We start from the raw sequence: 20,104 nt of genomic DNA, 5'->3' as shown, positions 1-20,104 counted from the left end.
ATTAAATTGTAGCCATTTTTTATAGGCATTATTTTGTATATAAAGTATGAGCACTTGATAAAAAACTACATGCTAATAATGCGAATAACAATTTCTCAAAATATAAATACGATATGAAGGAAGCTGATATATATAACTGATACTATATATAACAATTTAATTAATAACAAATGCTTTTCTCTCCAAACTGATTCTAGTTTCAAGTTTCAAGGTCACATAAAAATCTTAAAAAAGGACCATAAAACTCCAGAAAAGAGTCCGTTTCTTTTTTTTTCCCTTTTCTTGCTTCTAAAGTTCGGTTTTTCTCCTGAACCTCTCCATCGCGAGAGACCTCTACGTGTATCGAACTCCGGAAGGAACGGGAGAAGAAGCGGAAGGATGCGTGATCTTTCTTTTTCTCATCGCTTCTCATGCTCGAATTGCTCGCTTTCGCGCGAGCGCGCGTCTATTTGTTGCAAAAAGGATCGAGACAAGACGAGGGTGGAAGAGTGAAAAAAAGAGAAAAAACGCGAATATCCGGCTGTCACAAGGTGCACTATCTCCTGTCTACCGAGTGAGCTAAAACAGACAACCGACCGCGTTGCTAATCAACGAAATTGGTAAAAATTGCAGCTTTTCAAGAATTTCACTACAGAAATCGGCAAAAATGTTATTTCCGGAATCTCAATCTAATAAGTCGTCATTTTCATAGAATTTTTTATCAAAAAAATTCCGCAAACCACAATGCACTACGATTTATAGTTTTCGAGATGTCGATTTTTAAAAGTCGCAATAAAACAGCAATATTTTCACCACAACAATTAATGATACTATATGTATATTTAAGAAAAAATATATAGTGTTATGTGTGTTAGATTAGGTTAGATTAGGTGTATTATAAAGTGAAAGCGTGAATGGGGGAGGAGTGGATGTCACTCCGAAAAAATTCTAAAACCTAACTCAAACCCACTTCTGATTAAATAAAAATTAAATTTGTTGTATTAAAAAATTTGATCAAAAATCTCTATGAAAATATGACCTCTTGTCAAAATGCTGAAATCTTAATACATTTTTTCGAAAAAAATTAAAATTTTGAAATATCGATATCTCGAGAACTATTGATTGTAGCGCATCGTAGTTTGCGACATTCTTTTTCTCGATAAATTTTTCAAACACATCTATCAAATTGAGAAGTATCCCGAAAACATTTTTTCCCAGAAATCAAATCTATATATGTTGAAATTAATGAAAAAAAATATAGTTGTTTTTATCCAGATAACAGTTTGAATATATATATATATATATAAAATCATAATTATATAGATTATATAAAGCGAAATAGAAATTTATTAATTGATTATGTACTTCTTTAAAAATTGACACGCGAAACATCTTAATTTACAATTGCTCTATTTTAATTTATAACAGCTCAAATAGCACAAATAATTAATTTCATTCTGTGTTACATTAAATCATCAAAGACGGCAAATATTTCACGAATATTGGCGTCCTCGTGGCCCCTATTTTCAAAACATGCGCGGCGGTATCAATTAATATCATTAACAATCCCGCGCGATGTCGCGATATCGCAGTTGCGTATCCGCTCGTGATCGATTAAACCCGATATGATAATTAAACCCTCTGCAGCTTCATATTTGAGCACATCCCGCTCTTCGTGTAGCATCGTATAAAATACGTTCTCGAACTTCTCAAACAAGAGAATATTTAATTTAAGATTAAAAATATGCTCTAAATATACGTTTACAACGTTTGCAGCACACATACTAATACTTTTTCAATTATAATAAATTTTTATGTCAAATTGTATATAAAATAATAGGTTAAGAATCTACTTTTTCATCAATTAAATTATTCTTATATTATGCAGGATGTTAAAAGAAAACATTACAAGATTTAGAAGATAGAATGCTTTTTGTAAATATCAGAAATGAGAATGTATAAAATGATACTTAGTTTTCATATCCGCGAGATTATCGTCAGTAATAATATTGAAAGGATGAGATTAGAAAGACATTAGAGAGAGACAACATTCGTGGCTTTCAGTAACCAAAACTTCTAAAAGAATTTCCTAGAATAATTTTCATGCCAACGGAATTTTCGAGTTTGATGAGCTACTTTGGGAAAGCAGCGAACGGATCCTCATCACTAAGAGCAAGGACCACATATAGCGATCTCCTTAGGACTTTCTACTGATGCCACGACCTAAGTGACTCCGATGGACGCACAGCACTTATCATAGAGAATAACTTGTGGCAAGACTAACCACTCTAGCATGCTCTTCTGTAGCTTCTTGCGGAAAAGTATTTAATATTAAAAAATCGCATCACAAAGCGCCCTTAGTTGCCTGCGTGTTAGGTATTATGTAAAGGCACATATTGTGGCGATTAGTTTTCTGTTATATCTATTTTTTGTGTATCTAATAAGGTATATCTATTTTGTGTATCCAATAAGGAAATAGACATATATTGTCGATTTTAATGGACTTTGGATATTTTGTAAAAAACAGCTTTTTAAAATAAGAGATACATTTTTTCATAAATGTTATCTACACACATACCTATATTTAAGGATTAAATAATTTTTCGAAGATAACTGAGATATATGATTTTGAGTTAATATTATCAAAATCATAAAATATATAGAAAAATGTTTCAGACAAAAGTTTTGCAGCTTTTGATAATTATTTTGGTTTCTAAAAATGTATTATTTTTTAAAGTATTTTTATATTGCATGAGTATTTTACGAATTTCAAATTTGTTATAAATATAAAAATTAAAATCGTTTGACGTCATATATTCATTTATGTAATAATAATATATATTACTTTCTAAAGTCGCGATTTCGAGAAATGATTTAAATACGATACTATATATACTCAATGCAAAATGCGTCATGTCTGTATCGCACAGTATTTGACAACAGTTTATTCTCTATTTCACATATTCCATACAATTGCATGCATGCATAATAGTACACAGCATAGTGAGCGCCAAAAATTCTAGAATGGTCAAATATCTCAAAAGACAGGTGTTTTAGCAAAAACATATTTTAAATAAATATTTAAAAAAATATATTAGCAGATGGATGTTATTTGACTTTGGAATGACCTTAAAAAGCTGCGTCAAGATCAACGTTAAAATTTTTAATTAGAATGCTCGCTTTTGTTTATATATTTGCACCACAAATACTTTGCAAAACATTATAATAAAATTTTTTTATTAATTGTAAGTACTTTCCGAGTTATTGGAGACTTGAAAGTATCATCGGCATTATACCCAAAATGCATCGCGTGAAAGTTATTCGATCAAAAGACGATGAGTAAGATCACTAGATTTTGACCCAAGCGATAAAATTTTTTTTATTCATGTTTTCTTGTATTTTTAGATGTGCTAAATCCAAATCAAACGTTATTTTCAAGGTGCAACGATGGGAATGTATTAAAAATCGCATTTAAATTGCACTTCTACTCTTATAATAGTTAGCATGAACTAGGATCAACGACGTATAGACGTAACAACTATCATATCCCCTGTATGCGTGTGTGCGTGCGTGTATGTGTGTTAAAAGTTCGTGCTTTTATTACTCGATAATTTAATCGTCAATGTCATCATCGTCATCACAATACTCTTCGATATATTAAAAAGGTTGTCTAAATACCCAACTGGTTCAGCAATCACCTCCAAGTATCAAGCATAAGCAAAATACCATATTATGGTAGCTAGAGAACCTCAAGGAGAGAGAAGCGACAACTGGTCACGTGACCAGCTATTCGTGATTGGCTGGCATAATATGTATTATTTGGACATTGCGACGCCAATGCAGTATACGCAGTGCACACCGAAAAATGTCAAATGTATGACGTACTCAGGGTTGGGCAGATACTTCAAAACAAAATATTTAAATACAAGATACAAGATACTTATTGATATATATTTAAATACTATTTAAATACTTTGGTTTTGACATATATTTAAATACTAATTGTATTTAAATACATTTATAAATACTTTTAAATACAATTATTCTTTAAATTTCCTGATTATATATTGAAAGTAGAATTGTATGAAAATAGAATCAAAAGTAAAATCAGCACTTTGAAAGAGAGATAAGTTCATTTATTTTAACTTTAAACTTCGTAAAATAATAATAATAAAAATAATAGACATAATATGGCATATATTATATAATTTATATATTATATATAATAGCATATATATTATAGTAATTTAAGTATAGGTTTTTCAATACAGTATACATAGAGTATACTCTATTTATTTATCATCACTACAAACTATAACTTTGGTAATTCTTATTGCCTTTTAAAAATACCAATGTTTCAAACATTTTGTCAGCTAGAAGGCCACGAGTAGGCGAATGTATAAATCCCGCAAAAAAAAAAAAAAACACTCTACAGGAGCAGAAGAACATAGACTAGTATCAAATTTTATAAACGCCTTTTTCACACGTGGGATAATAATGTAATTACATAAATACATTTAAATACAAGATACATTTAGATTAAATAATTAATTACAAAATTCAAGATACTTGATTATTCGATATTTAAATACTGTATTTAAATAAGATACATATCTAAATACGTATCTCAGATACTTTAAGATACATATCTGCCCAACCCTGGACGTACTGTGAGGTTATACTGCATTGGCGTCGCAATGTCCAAATAGTACATATTATGCCAGCCAATCACGAATTGCCAGCTGGTCACGTGACCAGTTGTCGCTTCTCTCTCCTTGAGGTTCTCTAATGGTAGCAACATGCGAACAACAACCAACTCGATTTTCTATTTTGCAGTTGCAATTTTAAATTTTAAATATTCATAATTTATAGAAATAATAGATTTTTATACATGAGAAAGACACAAAGTTTGATTAAATTAATTTAAACTGTATGTACTTAATAAATGGACCAATTGCGATTTTAGGTCTAGTGCAATACAGAAATTCGAGATTAATATAACAGAAAAAAAAATCAACATATCGAATTGTATCAAAACGAATACCAAGAAATGTAACTAACCAAACCTCGCAAGAGAATGACGACAAGAAGAAGCAGCGTGCGTGCCATCACGTAACAAATATCAAATATACATATGTATAAGAAGAACCGATAGTACTATCAGTCGATGCCGATGATTGCTCGGTGGATTGAAAGCTGAAACAAGCAGCATAGATTTGAAAGGATTGGAGGGATGGATGGTATAGATAGATGAGAAAGAGTTGTGAGTTATCAGGAGCAGACAGGCTCGTGCACTGCTCGTCTTACTGCTTCGGAAGGAAAGGATGGGCAAGGTATAGGAGATGCGATGAAAGCGTGGCAGTTCTGGTCTCGCGTTACAGCTACTGGCAGTGCCACACATTACAGCACGAGCACGTATATTGCTTTAGCGACAACGTAAAAAGGAGATTGTTATCTAGGATACAATTATCGGAGGAAAATAGTGAACATGTTTGCAGGGTCGTGACCCATACAGCACAGAACATTGCAGTTACATTGCGGCAATGTTACAATCTTGCAAGTTGCAATGTAACGTTGTAGAGACATTACAGAAACATACAATTGTAATATTTCATGAGAATGTTACAGCAACATTCCAGAACATTACAAAAGCAATATATATATATATATACATATATATATATTCAATTTTTATTTATAGTCGCTAAATTTGTTTATTTATACCGTTATGACGAATCTTAGATCCAACCATAGATATATAGGAAATATATTTTTATACATAATATATATATATATATATATTATATATTTATTATAAAATAATTTATTTTTAAATATATAAAATATATTTATTTATAAATTATATATATATATCTATATTTCTATGTCTATGGATCTAACGCATCATCATCGATGAATAAGACGGCAAGTTAATATATTAATTATTCTGCTGAACGCAAGTTATCGAACCATTGGACGTCCATATAATCTCCATAGCTCCATATGACATCTATCTCCATGGTGGATGTCGAATAGATCTCTAATAGAAATCCATATTATCTCCACAGTAAATAAATTCATCATAGATGTCCATTAGACATTTATAGTGGATGTATGATAGATATTCTATATATTTTTAATTTATATACAATTCAAATTTTTATTAAAATGTTTATTAAATTCTAAAATATAATTAAGAAAATGTTATTACTAAGCTAAAGAGTTTTTTTTATGCCAAAATTTATACAATAGCATTAAATAGTCGTTAGTTCTTTTATTTACCGCTATGCGCCGCGCGATGCGTTATCTATCTCGTATTTAAGTTTTAGTCATGAGAATTATATATAGCTTGCAGAAAGCGGCTATCAAGATGTCATAAATATTTCTTATTAAGTTTAATTTTTCTGATACAATTCCAATACAGGGAATTATAATGTTAAAGTCTAATTGTAAACAATCTTTTGGTAGATAGAATATGATTTCTTATTGTTTGTATATTTATTTATACCTAAATAAATTTATATTTAAAAAAATTTACAAAAGCGGAATTTTTGCTAGCAAAATAAATAAACAAGTAACATTACTGGATGGTTGCAGTAACGTTGCATTCTTCAAAATATATTACATTGCAATGTTGCTGTAACGTTACATTGCAATGTTGCTGTAACGTTACATTGCAATATAACAAAAAGCGGACATCTAGCCGTTGCCGCAATCTTGCAGCAATGGTGCAGTAATATTTCGCAACCAATTTGCAATATTGCAAAGTTTCAATGAAACTATTCTGCAATATATCTGCAACCTTTCGGTGCTGTATGGGGAATGATGTTCCTATAATATGTCGCATAAAATATACCAAAGTATATTCACATTAAATTATAATTTTTTTTTGTTTTAATTGTAATAAGTTGCGAAAACTTTAGAAGTGTTTTTCAGAAGTGATAAAATATATTTTTTACATATTTTCTTTTATTGGATGTATATACGCAAACAAAATAGCTTGTAAAAAATTTTTTAGTTATTTAAGTATACACATGTATAATAATTATATCTATATTTTGTTAAATAGAGGCGAGTTTTTTAATTCATCGATTGATCAATCGCATGATGCGCAAATGCAGCAAAGTGCTGCATTTGCGCATCATGCGATTGATCAATTGATGAATTAAAAAACTCGCCCTAGCTAATGCTTTTTCTAATTATGCTCGATGTATATTTATTTCGCGTATTACATGCCGCGCGACCAAGGTGAAGGCATCGGCAAAGTGAACGATAGGGAGGGAAGAAGTTGCGAAGCGATCAGAACTTACGGAACTACTCCCTCCGTCCTTCGGCAACGATGCCATCCTGCCTGCGCAACCCGGATTGCTCTGGTTCGACACATACAAATGCACACACACTCACACACGAAAGCGAGCGTCTCGCTTCTATATTCCACCGTTTTCTGGGTTAAGTAGAATATCCTATGGGACATCGTCGTGTCGATGTCGGCATTGTTGCGTCTTCGTATGTACCGATACACGTTCATAGGTATATGTATATACATACATATGTATGTACATATACAGGGTGCCTAGAAAGAGTTTTGCATTTACTATTTACTATAAAATTTTGAGGCAAATTTTTTTAGCAAAATTAGATAAAAGTTATTAATTTTATACAATTTTAATTTTTTTGTTTTGTTTTTATAATATTATATTTGACATAAGTATTATTTAAATGTTCTAGAAAGAGAGAGAGAGAGAGAGAGAGAGAGAGAGAGAGAGAGAGAGAGAGAGAGAGAGTGGGAAGGGAGAAAATTTGACACATCAATTAATTAATTTATTTGCTGAGATTACATTTGCTTGAAATAATTACAAATGTTGATAACGTAATACAAAAAAAAAGTTTCGGAAATAAAAAAAATTAGCACGTTCTACATAAATTGATTATTACATATGGTAATAATTGATAATTCCACATTTCTATTAAAGAAATTTTTCACAATGTGCATAAATTTAATTGTAATTTTTTTTGCATTATAATCGATATGGAAATCATTCTTTAGAAAAATGTAACTTGTGATTTTTATATTATACATGTAAGGATATCCCATTTTAAAATTTACAATCGATTATTTTAAAAATAAAATATTTGCGGGAAAAATATTCTATATAAAAATTGTAGGATTTCGAGGAGAATGTAATATCGTGACTTAAAATCCTGGATGGTTTTTCAAAAATATTTAGAGTAAATCTAGTTTTTTTAAATGAAATTACTCTATTTTTTATTACGAATATAAAGTGATTCCCCGCAATATTATGCATAAAAGTTATTATGAATAGGATGTTCAAAAAATGAATAGTTTATGATATATTTTTTACTTTAGTTTAACATAATCTTATATGAACTATAAAATATATCTCGTAAAATATTCATTTTTCGATAATCTTACCGCAATACTTTTATGCACAAAATAATGAAAGAAATCAATTGGTGTAAAGAAAACACATAATTGTTTTTAAGAAAAAATATATAACTGCTAGTTGCAATTTACGTTACTTTTAGAAATACAGAAATCGAAGTTTAATTAAATAAAATTATATAATAATCAGAATAAAAATTTTTAAACGTTTTGAAATATATTATTCAGATAGTAATAACTTTACATGCATGTATGACAAGTTATCGATATCATTCTTCTTATTAATGAAAAAGTTTGCGAATTATATCTTGCATATATATATTTCAATTATGCAAAATTTAAATAAAAATAACATAGATTTAAATAAAAAATAGAAACGCACAAGAAAAATAAAAAAAAATGTATCTCTTATTGTTTCTCTTTTGTAAGAACTATCTTAATTTCTCTCTCGATCGAATAATTAAAATTTAATCGATCTTCACAATTTCTCCCACCTTGAAGGATTTTTCAAAGATTTCGCAGATTTTCTCAGATTTCGCTTCGTCATGAGTAAGGGGATGAGTTTCGGACTCGTGACGCGCGAACTGACAGAGGAAGAGGGTGGCGCGACTAGGGGGATGTAGACTGGAACGGGGGTAGAGCGTATGGTAATGGCGCGTAATACGATCTGATTGCATTTATGATGAATGGGGTCGCGGCGCGGGAAGGTACAGTGGAAAGGGGATATATGGAGACGGGGCGACGCGTGTCGAGTCGAGCGAACGGTCGGAAATTTTGCTTGTGGTTTAATGACAGCACCACCTCTCGCTCGCACGTTCGATTTTCGATCCCCCTCTCGATGCTTCGTTCATTCGCCCTGCTATTTCGTCGATCTAACACACCACCTCCGGGAACTCGTCGCATATCGATAGCTACCTGCACGCGCGAGCACACGTGTGTGTGCACGCACGATCGCGCTCGGTATGGGTCGGCCATATTTGCTTTAATTTACGCAATGGCCCGCGCGCGAGTGAACTAATCGTAACGTGTGAATTGGAAGGAAATCTCTCTTGTATCTCATATCTTTGAAAACAAAAGTAATTGTAAAATTTTATATCTACGAGAAGAGGTCATTGAATAAGTATAATAAAGAGATGACAAACGGCTATATTTTGTTTTAATACGGTTTATACAATGAATTTAACAATTCATTTGAAAAAATTTTATTTTCCAAGATGATAATGATCTCAAACACACATCAAAGCTCAACATGCTCAAGCTATTCAGACCCTTCGTCTCAGCTTAATGGTAAGAGCAGTCGCCTGGCAAGCGAAAGACTCGGGTTCGATTCCCAATTCAGCGACTTTCGGACCGATATTTTTCTCGCTTACATCTCTTTAGGGGGGTCAGAGGGGATCATAATTAAAATCTCGAATTGAGATTATTCCGAAAAAGTCTTGGCAGTGTACCAAGCAAAATTCGTGCACAAGTATTTAATTCCAACGAAAAATTAAAGGATCCCGCCATTTCCTTATGCAAATTGGGTTTCGGTGAAATTAACTGAAACTTTGCAGAAATATATTGTTCATGGGATGCTGATCAAAAGTCAACATTGCCACAACCCCCAAAAATCGTTTGACCTCTACGAGTTGTTCTTCTTAATTCCTGATACAGCGGCAACAGCATCATCAGGCTTAATGTGCAACTGAATATACTTGAATAAGTGCGTGTATGTGTGTGTATATTTGTGTCGATAATGAACATATGCGCGAGTGCATTACACCATCGTTCGTAAAAAAGACAAGAAATTCAAAATATTTTTATGAGAGCAGATTAAAAGTTCTGTTGTTTAAGTTCTAGAATATTCAATCTGTAGAGGCTGTGTGTAAAATGAAAAAAACATTGATATATGTATGTGTGATGTGTGTGTTTGTATTTGTTTAAATGTAGTTTTAGTAAGAAAAACTTATGAAATGTATCCAATTGTATGCTCATATTAGCACAGATCCATATTCCTTGGATATGCACACACATGTACTTAAACAACAGAACTTTTAATTTGCTCTCCTAAAAATATTTTAATTTTTTGTTTTTTTTCGAACGATGGAGTAATTAGCACTCGCGCATATGTTTATTATCGACACAGATACACAACATACACACACACACGCACTTATTCAAGTATATTCAGTTGCACAATAGGCCTGATAATGCTATTGCCGCTGTATCAGTTATTAAGAAGTCTCATAGAGATCAAACGATTGATTTTTGGGGGTCGTGGCAATGTTGACTTTTGACCAGCATCACATGAACAATATTTCTGCAAAGTTTCAGCTAATTTCACCAAATTTCCATAAGGAAATGGCAGGGTCCTTTCGTTGGAATCGACGCACCCGCGTACGGCTCTTATAGTCCATTTATTTCTACATATTTATATTTAATATAGAAGAGCCTTTAAAATTTCTTATCATAAATAAATGTTTTTTATTTATTTATAGCCATTTAAACACAAAAGTTTTCTATAGGTGGGCAAATACTTTTGAGAGATAGTGTAATCCTTTGCTACAAATTGCACACTTGTTCTGTTCTACCAGATTTTTTATGCCAACAGCAAAGAATTCTTTGTCTTATTGTTAAAGTTAAGCCAGTTTTGGATATTTGTTTTTACTTTTTCGTTGCTGTATAAAAACTAACTTTACGTAATAATTCTTGAAGGAACCAAACAAAAAGAAATCTGATGGGATGAGATCTGGAAGACGCGAATGTGACAAAATCTTCCAGTCTAATTTTCCATTATTTTTTTTCGGTCACTTTTGAACTGATCATCCCACTTATAAAAATTCGCACGATTCATACAACTTTTACCATATTGCTTGAGCATCCGAGAGTAATCTTTAGATCATTTCACACCCTTAGAAACTCCCCAGAAATCTTATCACTGAACGCTGTTTTTCAAAAGTGCACTTTTTGAGAGGACATGTCATTGTTGAATGAGTGATAAAGATTATATACTGAAATAATTATCAAATAGCTGTTTTAAATTAATAATAGAGATGCCAACTTATGGTTTTGAAAGTACTTTTTATTTAGATATTTTCTAAACTACAGTTTGCTTCTTCACTTATTGAATGATTCTCGTAAATAAAAATAAAAGTTATGTCACATTTTTGTATATAGTATGAGTATATAGAATAAGAGTCATCTGATATTATCATTTTAATTTACGTCAATATATAATATCTGTAGAGAAAAATGAATTAAAATAAAGTTACATAATTTCAAGAACATATATACTACAATCCTGCTATAAAGACATATATGTTCTCATTTAAAAAATCAAAAGTGACCAAAAATCTCCGAAGCATCTCTACCTAAAAATATTCCGTTTGATCCATCTTACGTCCCTCTTTAAACTATATGTGTGCGCAACTTTAATCTATTTTTTTTCTACAGATATATATACATATAGATAATATTTATCTAAACTAAGATGATAATATTAGATGACTCACCCTGTATATATACATTTTTTTGCCACTTTAATAAATGTTTCTTTAATAAATCTCAAGTTTACGTCAAACTTTAAACAATTTAAAAAGAATTTTTTCGAGTTCAAATTTTCGACATCAAATTTTAAATATATTTTATCAAGTTTCTTCATTTGAGATTTAATTTTAGACGTAACAATGCATATTTCCAATAACAATTTACCCAGTTATACGTGTCTGAAGATATATACGATTATATTAAAGCTTCGTATCGCGCATCTAGGTCCTATCATTTGAGTGCAAACGTGCGATGTCATAAATGGTATCAAAATATCATGAATATAGCATTCGCCAGGGAAGTTTCTCTCCCTCGGCTGGGAGAACCAGACAATTATATTATTTTTTAATACTATATTTTTACAAAAATACTTACATATCTCGTAAAGATATATCCTTACATTACTTTTCATCACATAGTCCTTTTCTTTATTGAGAGATTTGTCTAGACAGAAGATCTATGAATCAAAATCAAGAAGATGATAAGCAATTTCATTCAGATGAAGATATGTCAAGGCTGAAGTGCAGCAGGATGAACAGTGTAAAGGATGCGAAAAGAAGTATAGGATTCCCACTTTCTACCGACAAGATAGAAAGATTTTGATTCATGGGTCTTTCGTCTAGCCAAATGCCTCAATAAAGAAGGGGACTATGATGAAAAGTAGTAAGAATGTATATCTCTTTATAAGATATGTAAGCACTTTTATAAGAATAAAGTATTTAAAAAAATAATTAGTTGAAAATCTTACTTTCCGATTGTCCCTCGTAAAAAGTTTTATGTAATTTGCAGCATTTTTTTTTTAATATTAGGTGTATTTTACTTACAATTAGTATTACAAAGCGTTGGATTTATCAATTAAGACAAAATTTTTGTTTAGTTAATCAATTTGTAATACTAACAAGGGACATGTCACCACAATTGTCCGGAATCGATTTGATTCTCCTTCAAATATATTGTTAAACACAAAAATCTAAAAAGACATGTATTTTTTTATATGTGGGAATTTTGAGGTTTAAGGGATGAAACGCCTCTTTGAAAAAAAAACGGTATTTTTTTTTTAGGGTCGAATATCGTCGAAACTATAAGAGATAGAAAAAATATGTTAAACAAAAGTTTAATCGCTTGAAGAGTACTTTAAACTTATAAAGAACTTAAAAAAATTTTATTTTTATTTTTTTAACCTTCATCACCCAATTTTTTCAAAATTTTATAAATTTATTACATAGTTTTAGTATTATATATTATATATAGTTTTATTATATATGTATAGTTAAATTTAGAAAAAAATAAACTTTTAATTCGATGAAAAAAAATTATAAAATTTTTAAAAAATTAGGTGGTAGGGGTTTGACAAAAAGTAAAAATAAAAAAAATTTTTTTAGTAAATGGTTGTAAAATTTCTGTGTATATAGGAGCTATTACTTTCTGATACAATTCTAACATAGAATCCAGAATATTAAAAACAAATTGTTTGAATCACGTGATTGAATATAGGAAATTGTTTATTTACTACCTATATACTATAATAATAATGCACACAAGATGACATTCTAAACTTATTATACAGATATACTTATTATACAGGGTGTTTCCTAATAAGTGGGAAGTAGTGCAGTGAATTAAGGACACAAAGAAAGTTCATATAAACGTATATCCAATATGACCTTGTTTCCAAGTTAAAGCCTGTTTTTTAGCCCCTTTATTTTCTAACAGTCTTAAGATAGCATACTTAAATATCGGTTTGCTGTTTATCTTATCATTTACATCGCTTATTAGATGAAATTTCTCTAGATATCAATATATCGTCGAATGATTCATGTATGACGGTGCTCCATCTCACTTCAATTGAAAAACTAGATGTTATTTGGATGAACGGTTTCCTAATAAATGGATACAGATCCTATTGCCTGGCCAGTTCGTTTTCCGAACCTGAATCCATTCGATTATTACTTATGAAGGCATCTAAAATCTATCGTTTACACAACACCCATTGACAATGTCGAAATATTTCGTCAGCGTGTTGAACAAAGTTGCCAGCAAATCCAAGCAATATTCGGACTTTTTGAAAAAGGCAGGCAATTTAGGAGACGTGTTAAAACTTGTTTTTTCAAATTAATGGTGGTCATTTTGCGCATTTCCTTTAATCTTAACTATCTTAACATGCGCTGTGTGGAAACATTAATTTTATTTATTTCTTTTATCATATAATTTGTTGTGATACAATTTTCACATAATAAAGATTAAATTAATTTTAATAATAAGTTATGAAAACAAAAGAGTTTTACTTTATTTTATATACAAATAATATTTTCTCTTAATTTAACTGTCTCACACTTTTTGGTTAACATATATAAAGCACATCTTTATTTCAGTTCAAAACATTGAATGCATTAAGTACAACACCACCATGAAGAATTTCTTCATGAACACTTATTAAGTGATTGTTCATGATTGATACAATAAGCGATTATTGTACTAAATGCATCCATTGTATACTTATATATATATGTATATATATATATGGAAGAAGAGAGGTGGAACAATCCACATGAGTATATGGTCGGAGGATTTTCTAATATATAAATATTTTAGTTTATACTTTAATCAATAATATTATTTTAATCAATAATATTACAATAATCATGTTGCTCTGACTTGTAGTAATGAATCTAAAACTAATGGATATATAGACATAAATTTAAGAAAAAACTATATTTTATTAATATATCTGCACGGATCTTTCTATTCCGGAGAGGGAGAATAGCTTTATTTCCTATAAACTGTATATTTTATAGATTATAAATAAGAGTAGAGATTAAAACGAGAAAATCTAGAATAAAGAGAGAAAACACTCAGTCTCGATAACATCAACCAGATTGAAGATAAGGCGAGTAAGACATAAGGAGGCGCAAAAAAGAGCAATAAATAATTAAACAATTTTTAGGAGAGAGGGCGCCAGTTACTAATGTTGCCTCAAGTGACAAAATAGATCTGGCATCTGGCCCTGCATCATACTTTTAATAATCAGTACAATTATAGTAAACCCTCGGTTTTACAAACTTTTAAGGCCCAGTTCTACCAACTTCGATTAACTTTAACCTACGGTTAAAGTATATCTTTGTCTCTTTTTAAGAACATATCTAAAAAGAGACAAAGATATAGTTTAACCGGAGGTTTAAGTTAACCGACGTTGGTAGAATTGGACCTAAAAGTGAGTCTGATAATTAATATTAAACTTAAGTTGTCATCTTTTTCAATGTATTAATATAATATGTTAAGCATGATGACAACAAACAGTTGTCCAAGATTTCAATCAAGAAGAAAAATACTTTTTGATAATGAAAACGTTTCAATTAAAAAGTTATTTGCTTTTCTTATTCATTCAAAAAAATTTTGTCAGGTACGACCTGTTTCAGGTCTGAAAACTACCTGCTTGCACTTTGACATTAACTTCAACATTCTTAATTAATTATCTGTTAATCGCGAAGGTCTTCATTAAAATATAATAGAATCGTAAATGTAATATTTACAATAGTGTCTTAAATAAATATCCATAATTGCGCGGATGAATACCTGTTTCAAAATTACGAAATGCAAGTAATTACACTACATTGCATCGTCAGCGTATACGTATTTGAAAAATTCGAGCAGTATTTATTAAGACTAGAATATCATATACACAGCTACACTGTGACGTAATATATTATATATATTATACGTTTGGAGAATATTGTTAACCTGGAAATTGAAATTGGAAAGCACCAGGAAAGCCATCCTGAAACTGAAACTGAAAACCTCCTCCATCTTGGCAGAAGAAATGGAACATTGCATTAGGATCCATATCTAGAAATAAAGTCAAGAAAAAAATATTATATACAATATACAATATTATAAAACAATTTAAAAAATCACAAAATATACAATATTATAATTAGTAGCATATTAACAAATAGAAATATTAACCTTGCAAACCACTCTCATTATCATCTAGGTCATGACCACGATCATAACGAGATCGTTTTTTAGGATCTGAGAGAATACCATAAGCTTCTCCAACTTCCTTAAATTTTTTTTCTTGTTCTCTCTTTTCTCCTTCACTTGCATTAGCGTGACGATCTAATAATAAATATAATAAATATAATAAGAACATAGTTATAATTATGTGCAACAAATAGTTATTTTCGTTTTTTTTGCCTGGATGGTGATCCAGAGCTCGTTTCCTATATGCCTTTTTGATATCCTCAGTTGATGCATTTTTATCAATACCCAAAATTTTGTAATAATCTTTCCTCTTGGATTTTCTTAGCAATAATTTCGCTTTTGCGAGTAACCGTTTGTTTTCTAGAAAAATTATTAAACATATAGTATCCCAAAAATCATCAGATATTATCAGATATCTGATGATTTTTGGCATACTATATGTTTAATAATTTTTCTAGTCTTAACCTTTTAGTGACAAATCTTATTGTCAATTTAAATTCAATTTTTCTTAAGCAAAAATATTAACAATAACTTTCGAATTATAAGAACTCGAAAAAAAAAAAAACTTTTTTGGAAGCTATATTTTCAAAAGCTGAATGGATAACTACACATTATTCAGTTAATAATTTCAGTTTAGTTTAATAGAATATTAATTTTAAGGCTTATACAAAGATATGATGCAAATATTAAAAGTTGTAGTAAATGACTTCTTTCCACATTTTAGCTACAAAAAAATCTATTTCAAATTGGCCAAAATTTACCATTAGAAGATCCAGTAATTTTAGGAACATTCTAAATGTGGAAAACAATAAATATACGCATTATGCGCTCATTAATCTTCTATGCATATTATTTCATTAATATTCCTGCTATACTAATATTATAATTAATAAACAAAATTCGTACCACGATTATTCTTATCCATTTTACAAGCTTTTTCGAGATCTCGGACTGCTTCTTCATATTCTTCGAGTTCCATATAGATACTTGCTCTTTTAAGAAGAGCTTTCAAATAATTTTCATTAAGTTTCAGAGCTTCGGTACATTCTGTTACAGATTCACTCAATCTTCCTAACTAAAAACCAATAAAGTAAAAATATAAAACAAAAAGTTTCTTTTTTTTCATATATTACATTATTACATAAACCATAATACTGCAGCTTTTCAAAATTCATATATAAATGATTGTACTATAGAGATAATATTTATACAAGTATATTAATTTTAAAAAAGCCAATGCAATACCTTAGCTGCTACTGTTGCTTTATTGAAATGTAATTTAGCATTAGTCATAATATTATGTGGATCAATAATTAATGCCTCATTATAAAGATTATATGCTTCTTGATATTGCTCCTTTTTAAATGCTGTATTGCCTTCTTCTTTTTTCTTCTTTAGACATTTTGCTCTCTGGCAGAATAAAGGAAATGTATAAAAAATAATATGCCTATACTTAATATATATTAGAAAAATTTTTTATTTTTTTCTATCTACCTTATATATTTCTAGTGCTTTGGCATGATCTGGTGCAAGTCGTAATACTTGTTGAAAATGTGTAAAGGCTCTATCAACATCATCTTGGAAATATAAGCACATTCCGCGAATATATATCGCATCAGCATTTTGCTTATCGATGTGTAAGATATCACTGAGGCAGAATGAATTTATACAGGTTTATGGATGCATATTTTATACATTATGTTTTATATTACATGCTCTTAATTTACAGTAAAGCAACTTACTTTGCAATATCTTGAGCTTCTTGGTATCTTCCTAAAAGGGCTAGACACTCCGCTTTGGTCAGCTTAAAACGTGTGCCAGATGTGCTTATGTCGCAACAACGATCCATACAATACACAACCTACAAAAAAAATTAATTCAATAATTATGTAATCTCAGTGAATTGTTAATATAAGAAAATATGCAATAAATCTTTTACTTTGCGATAATCCTTAGCATTATATGAAGCATCAGCATCTATAAGAAACTTTTGTACATATGCTAAGTCCTTTTGCTCTGCAGCTATTGATTCATTATTGGGATCAAACTCTAAAAGTTTTTTTAATGTGGTTTCAGCTTCTACAATGTCACCCAAGATCAAGTAACATTTGATCATTCTTATGTATGCCTGGAAATAAATATATATAGAAAGAAAGTATAACATACAATAATCAGCAAATTAATCATCAAGCATACCTTAGAAAATGTTGGCTCTAATTCGATACATTTTTTAGTATCTGTTAATGCATCTCGATATTGTCCAAGCATCATGTAACATGCTGCTCTATTGCTATAGTAACGCGATACATTCGGACACATTTCTAAAATATTTTTCAATCATTATAATTTATCTATTTAAAATAATAATCGGAAAATTATTAACGTAATTATACTTATGCTATATCTTATTAAATTATCTTTTTTTATTTAAAATAGAATAAATATGACATTTTATTTACCAATAACTTCATTGTAACCAATCAATGCCTTTTTATACTGTTTTTGAGAATAATATTGATTAGCAACTTCTTTTTTCGATTCTGCTAATCTGTAAATATAAAATATAACGTATGCACAACAATTTATAGTAATAGTTTTCCAGCAAATTATAACACTGTATAAATAATACAATGTTTAGACAAAATGAGAGTAAGGAATACAAAATTAAAATAGTAAATTTGTATTATACTACGTATTAAAGATTTAAAGATTAAAGATTAGAACTTGCCTACTTAATCAAAAAAATGTCTTTTTTTGATTTTCAATTTCTCCAGTGTTATCAATATTTTTAAAAAATTTTGTTTTTTACATAACTATATTTTTCCTTTTTTATTTTAACATAGCTAGTTTTTTGTTATCATTAAACATTGCAATAATATTTATTATAAATATATTTAAGGCAAACTTAAATTCAATAAGTTTTAATTATTGAGTCAATTTCTTTATATTTTTTTATCATTACAATAATATATATTTTTTAAATGTCTTGTTTTATTGAAATAAATATATAGTATATCTATATAAATGTTATATATATATAAATGTATAAATCCGCGTTTTATCAATTACAAACTCTAATATAAAAACTAATACAAAAATCCTAACCTAGACCGATCGTGTGCATGAAAGAGGAAAAGAGAGCATGATGACATAGTAATTCTATTATATTTAAATGTAAATAGCAGAGATAGAAAGAAATAAAGTTTTCTCAAGAAAAAATGCTCATAATAGAGTTTTGTTCTATTCCTATCTACGCCCCGCAAGTTGTGCAATTATATTGAAGACTAAATGCATTATCGGTGCATTTTCTAAGAAAAAAAAATAAACTCACTCTTTGATACTCTCCGTTGTCTCTTCAACATGTGTCGCGGCATTAACGCTGATCGGATCTGAAAAAGCCATAGCCATGTTCCTCTGCTAAGGGAGAGAAGAATAGGCGATGATGATGATGATGCAATAATGTTATACGAGAAAAAGACGCGCGGCTTTCCGTGTTTTGCGTCGTGATTGCAACAATTAAACAGAAAACAGGCAATTTACGACACGATGAACAACGTGCGCACAAAACTCGTAAAAGTGTTTTCCATGTTCTCTCTCTATATCTTTTTCTTCCTAAATCTGTCACGAAACACAGAACACGAAGTGACAGAAATAACAGGTAGATTCTGAACCTGAACTGAAACTAGAGACCCCGCGCGATGACAATTCGAAACTCCGAGGTTTCAGGGTCAATGTTTAAAAATCAATTCTTCGCAAAATTTTTTCTTTGTATTATATAAAAAAAATATTAATCAACAAAAGTTGTAACTAGACAATCACCTACAAATCAATCAATATTTTAATTCGTGTACACACCTGCATATTTCTCTATAGTTTTTTTTATTTTTAAAGTTTATATAGAAAAAAGTACCTCTCAATAAATCAATCTTGCAGTTTTATATATCAATTTTTGCTTTATTTTTAAATTTATATCAATTTATTATTTTATCACACAATCATGTAATATTCATCAATTTCCATTTACGGAAAAAGATGCTATGTATATTTTACTGCAATAAAATTATTAAATAATATACTTACCTCCCTAACAGCACATGATATCATACGAACATTCTATACTGATACTGCTCTTGACAGATTTGGCTATCTGGGACAGTATACTTACCCAGATAGCCAAATCTGTCAAGAGCATGTATTAAAACTGTGTGCTATATA

The 20,104-nt window shown here is 29.9% G+C and overlaps 1 protein-coding gene across 3 annotated transcripts; it reads right to left on the bottom strand.

Annotated features, from left to right (window-relative positions):
• Window positions 1-14,490: 14,490 nt before the first annotated feature.
• On the bottom strand, window positions 14,491-19,534 carry Tpr2 (Tetratricopeptide repeat protein 2). Of its 3 annotated transcripts, XM_083055130.1 has the most exons (11): window positions 19,221-19,532; window positions 18,349-18,437; window positions 18,086-18,210; window positions 17,829-18,017; window positions 17,632-17,750; window positions 17,384-17,537; window positions 17,135-17,299; window positions 16,796-16,964; window positions 16,103-16,249; window positions 15,872-16,024; window positions 14,491-15,751 (listed from the first exon to the last, which is right to left on the bottom strand). In XM_083055130.1, exons 1-11 carry the CDS (start codon window positions 19,295-19,297, stop codon window positions 15,642-15,644), a joined length of 1,497 nt encoding a protein of 498 aa, XP_082911256.1. In that variant the 5' UTR covers window positions 19,298-19,532; the 3' UTR covers window positions 14,491-15,641. The 3 variants fall into 3 exon arrangements, with proteins under 3 accessions (XP_082911256.1, XP_082911255.1, XP_082911257.1); XM_083055129.1 differs by having other exon boundaries at window positions 15,872-16,249; window positions 19,221-19,534; XM_083055131.1 differs by lacking the exon at window positions 16,103-16,249 and having other exon boundaries at window positions 19,221-19,534.
• Window positions 19,535-20,104: the final 570 nt, after the last annotated feature.

Source organism: Prenolepis imparis, unplaced genomic scaffold (assembly GCF_030444845.1).
Source record: "Prenolepis imparis isolate NDT839.2.m4 unplaced genomic scaffold, iyPreImpa1.0 SCAF_15, whole genome shotgun sequence".
Lineage (NCBI taxonomy): Eukaryota > Metazoa > Arthropoda > Insecta > Hymenoptera > Formicidae > Prenolepis > Prenolepis imparis.
Note: the sequence above shows the minus strand (reverse complement) of the source record. Positions and strands in the feature narration are given on the sequence as shown.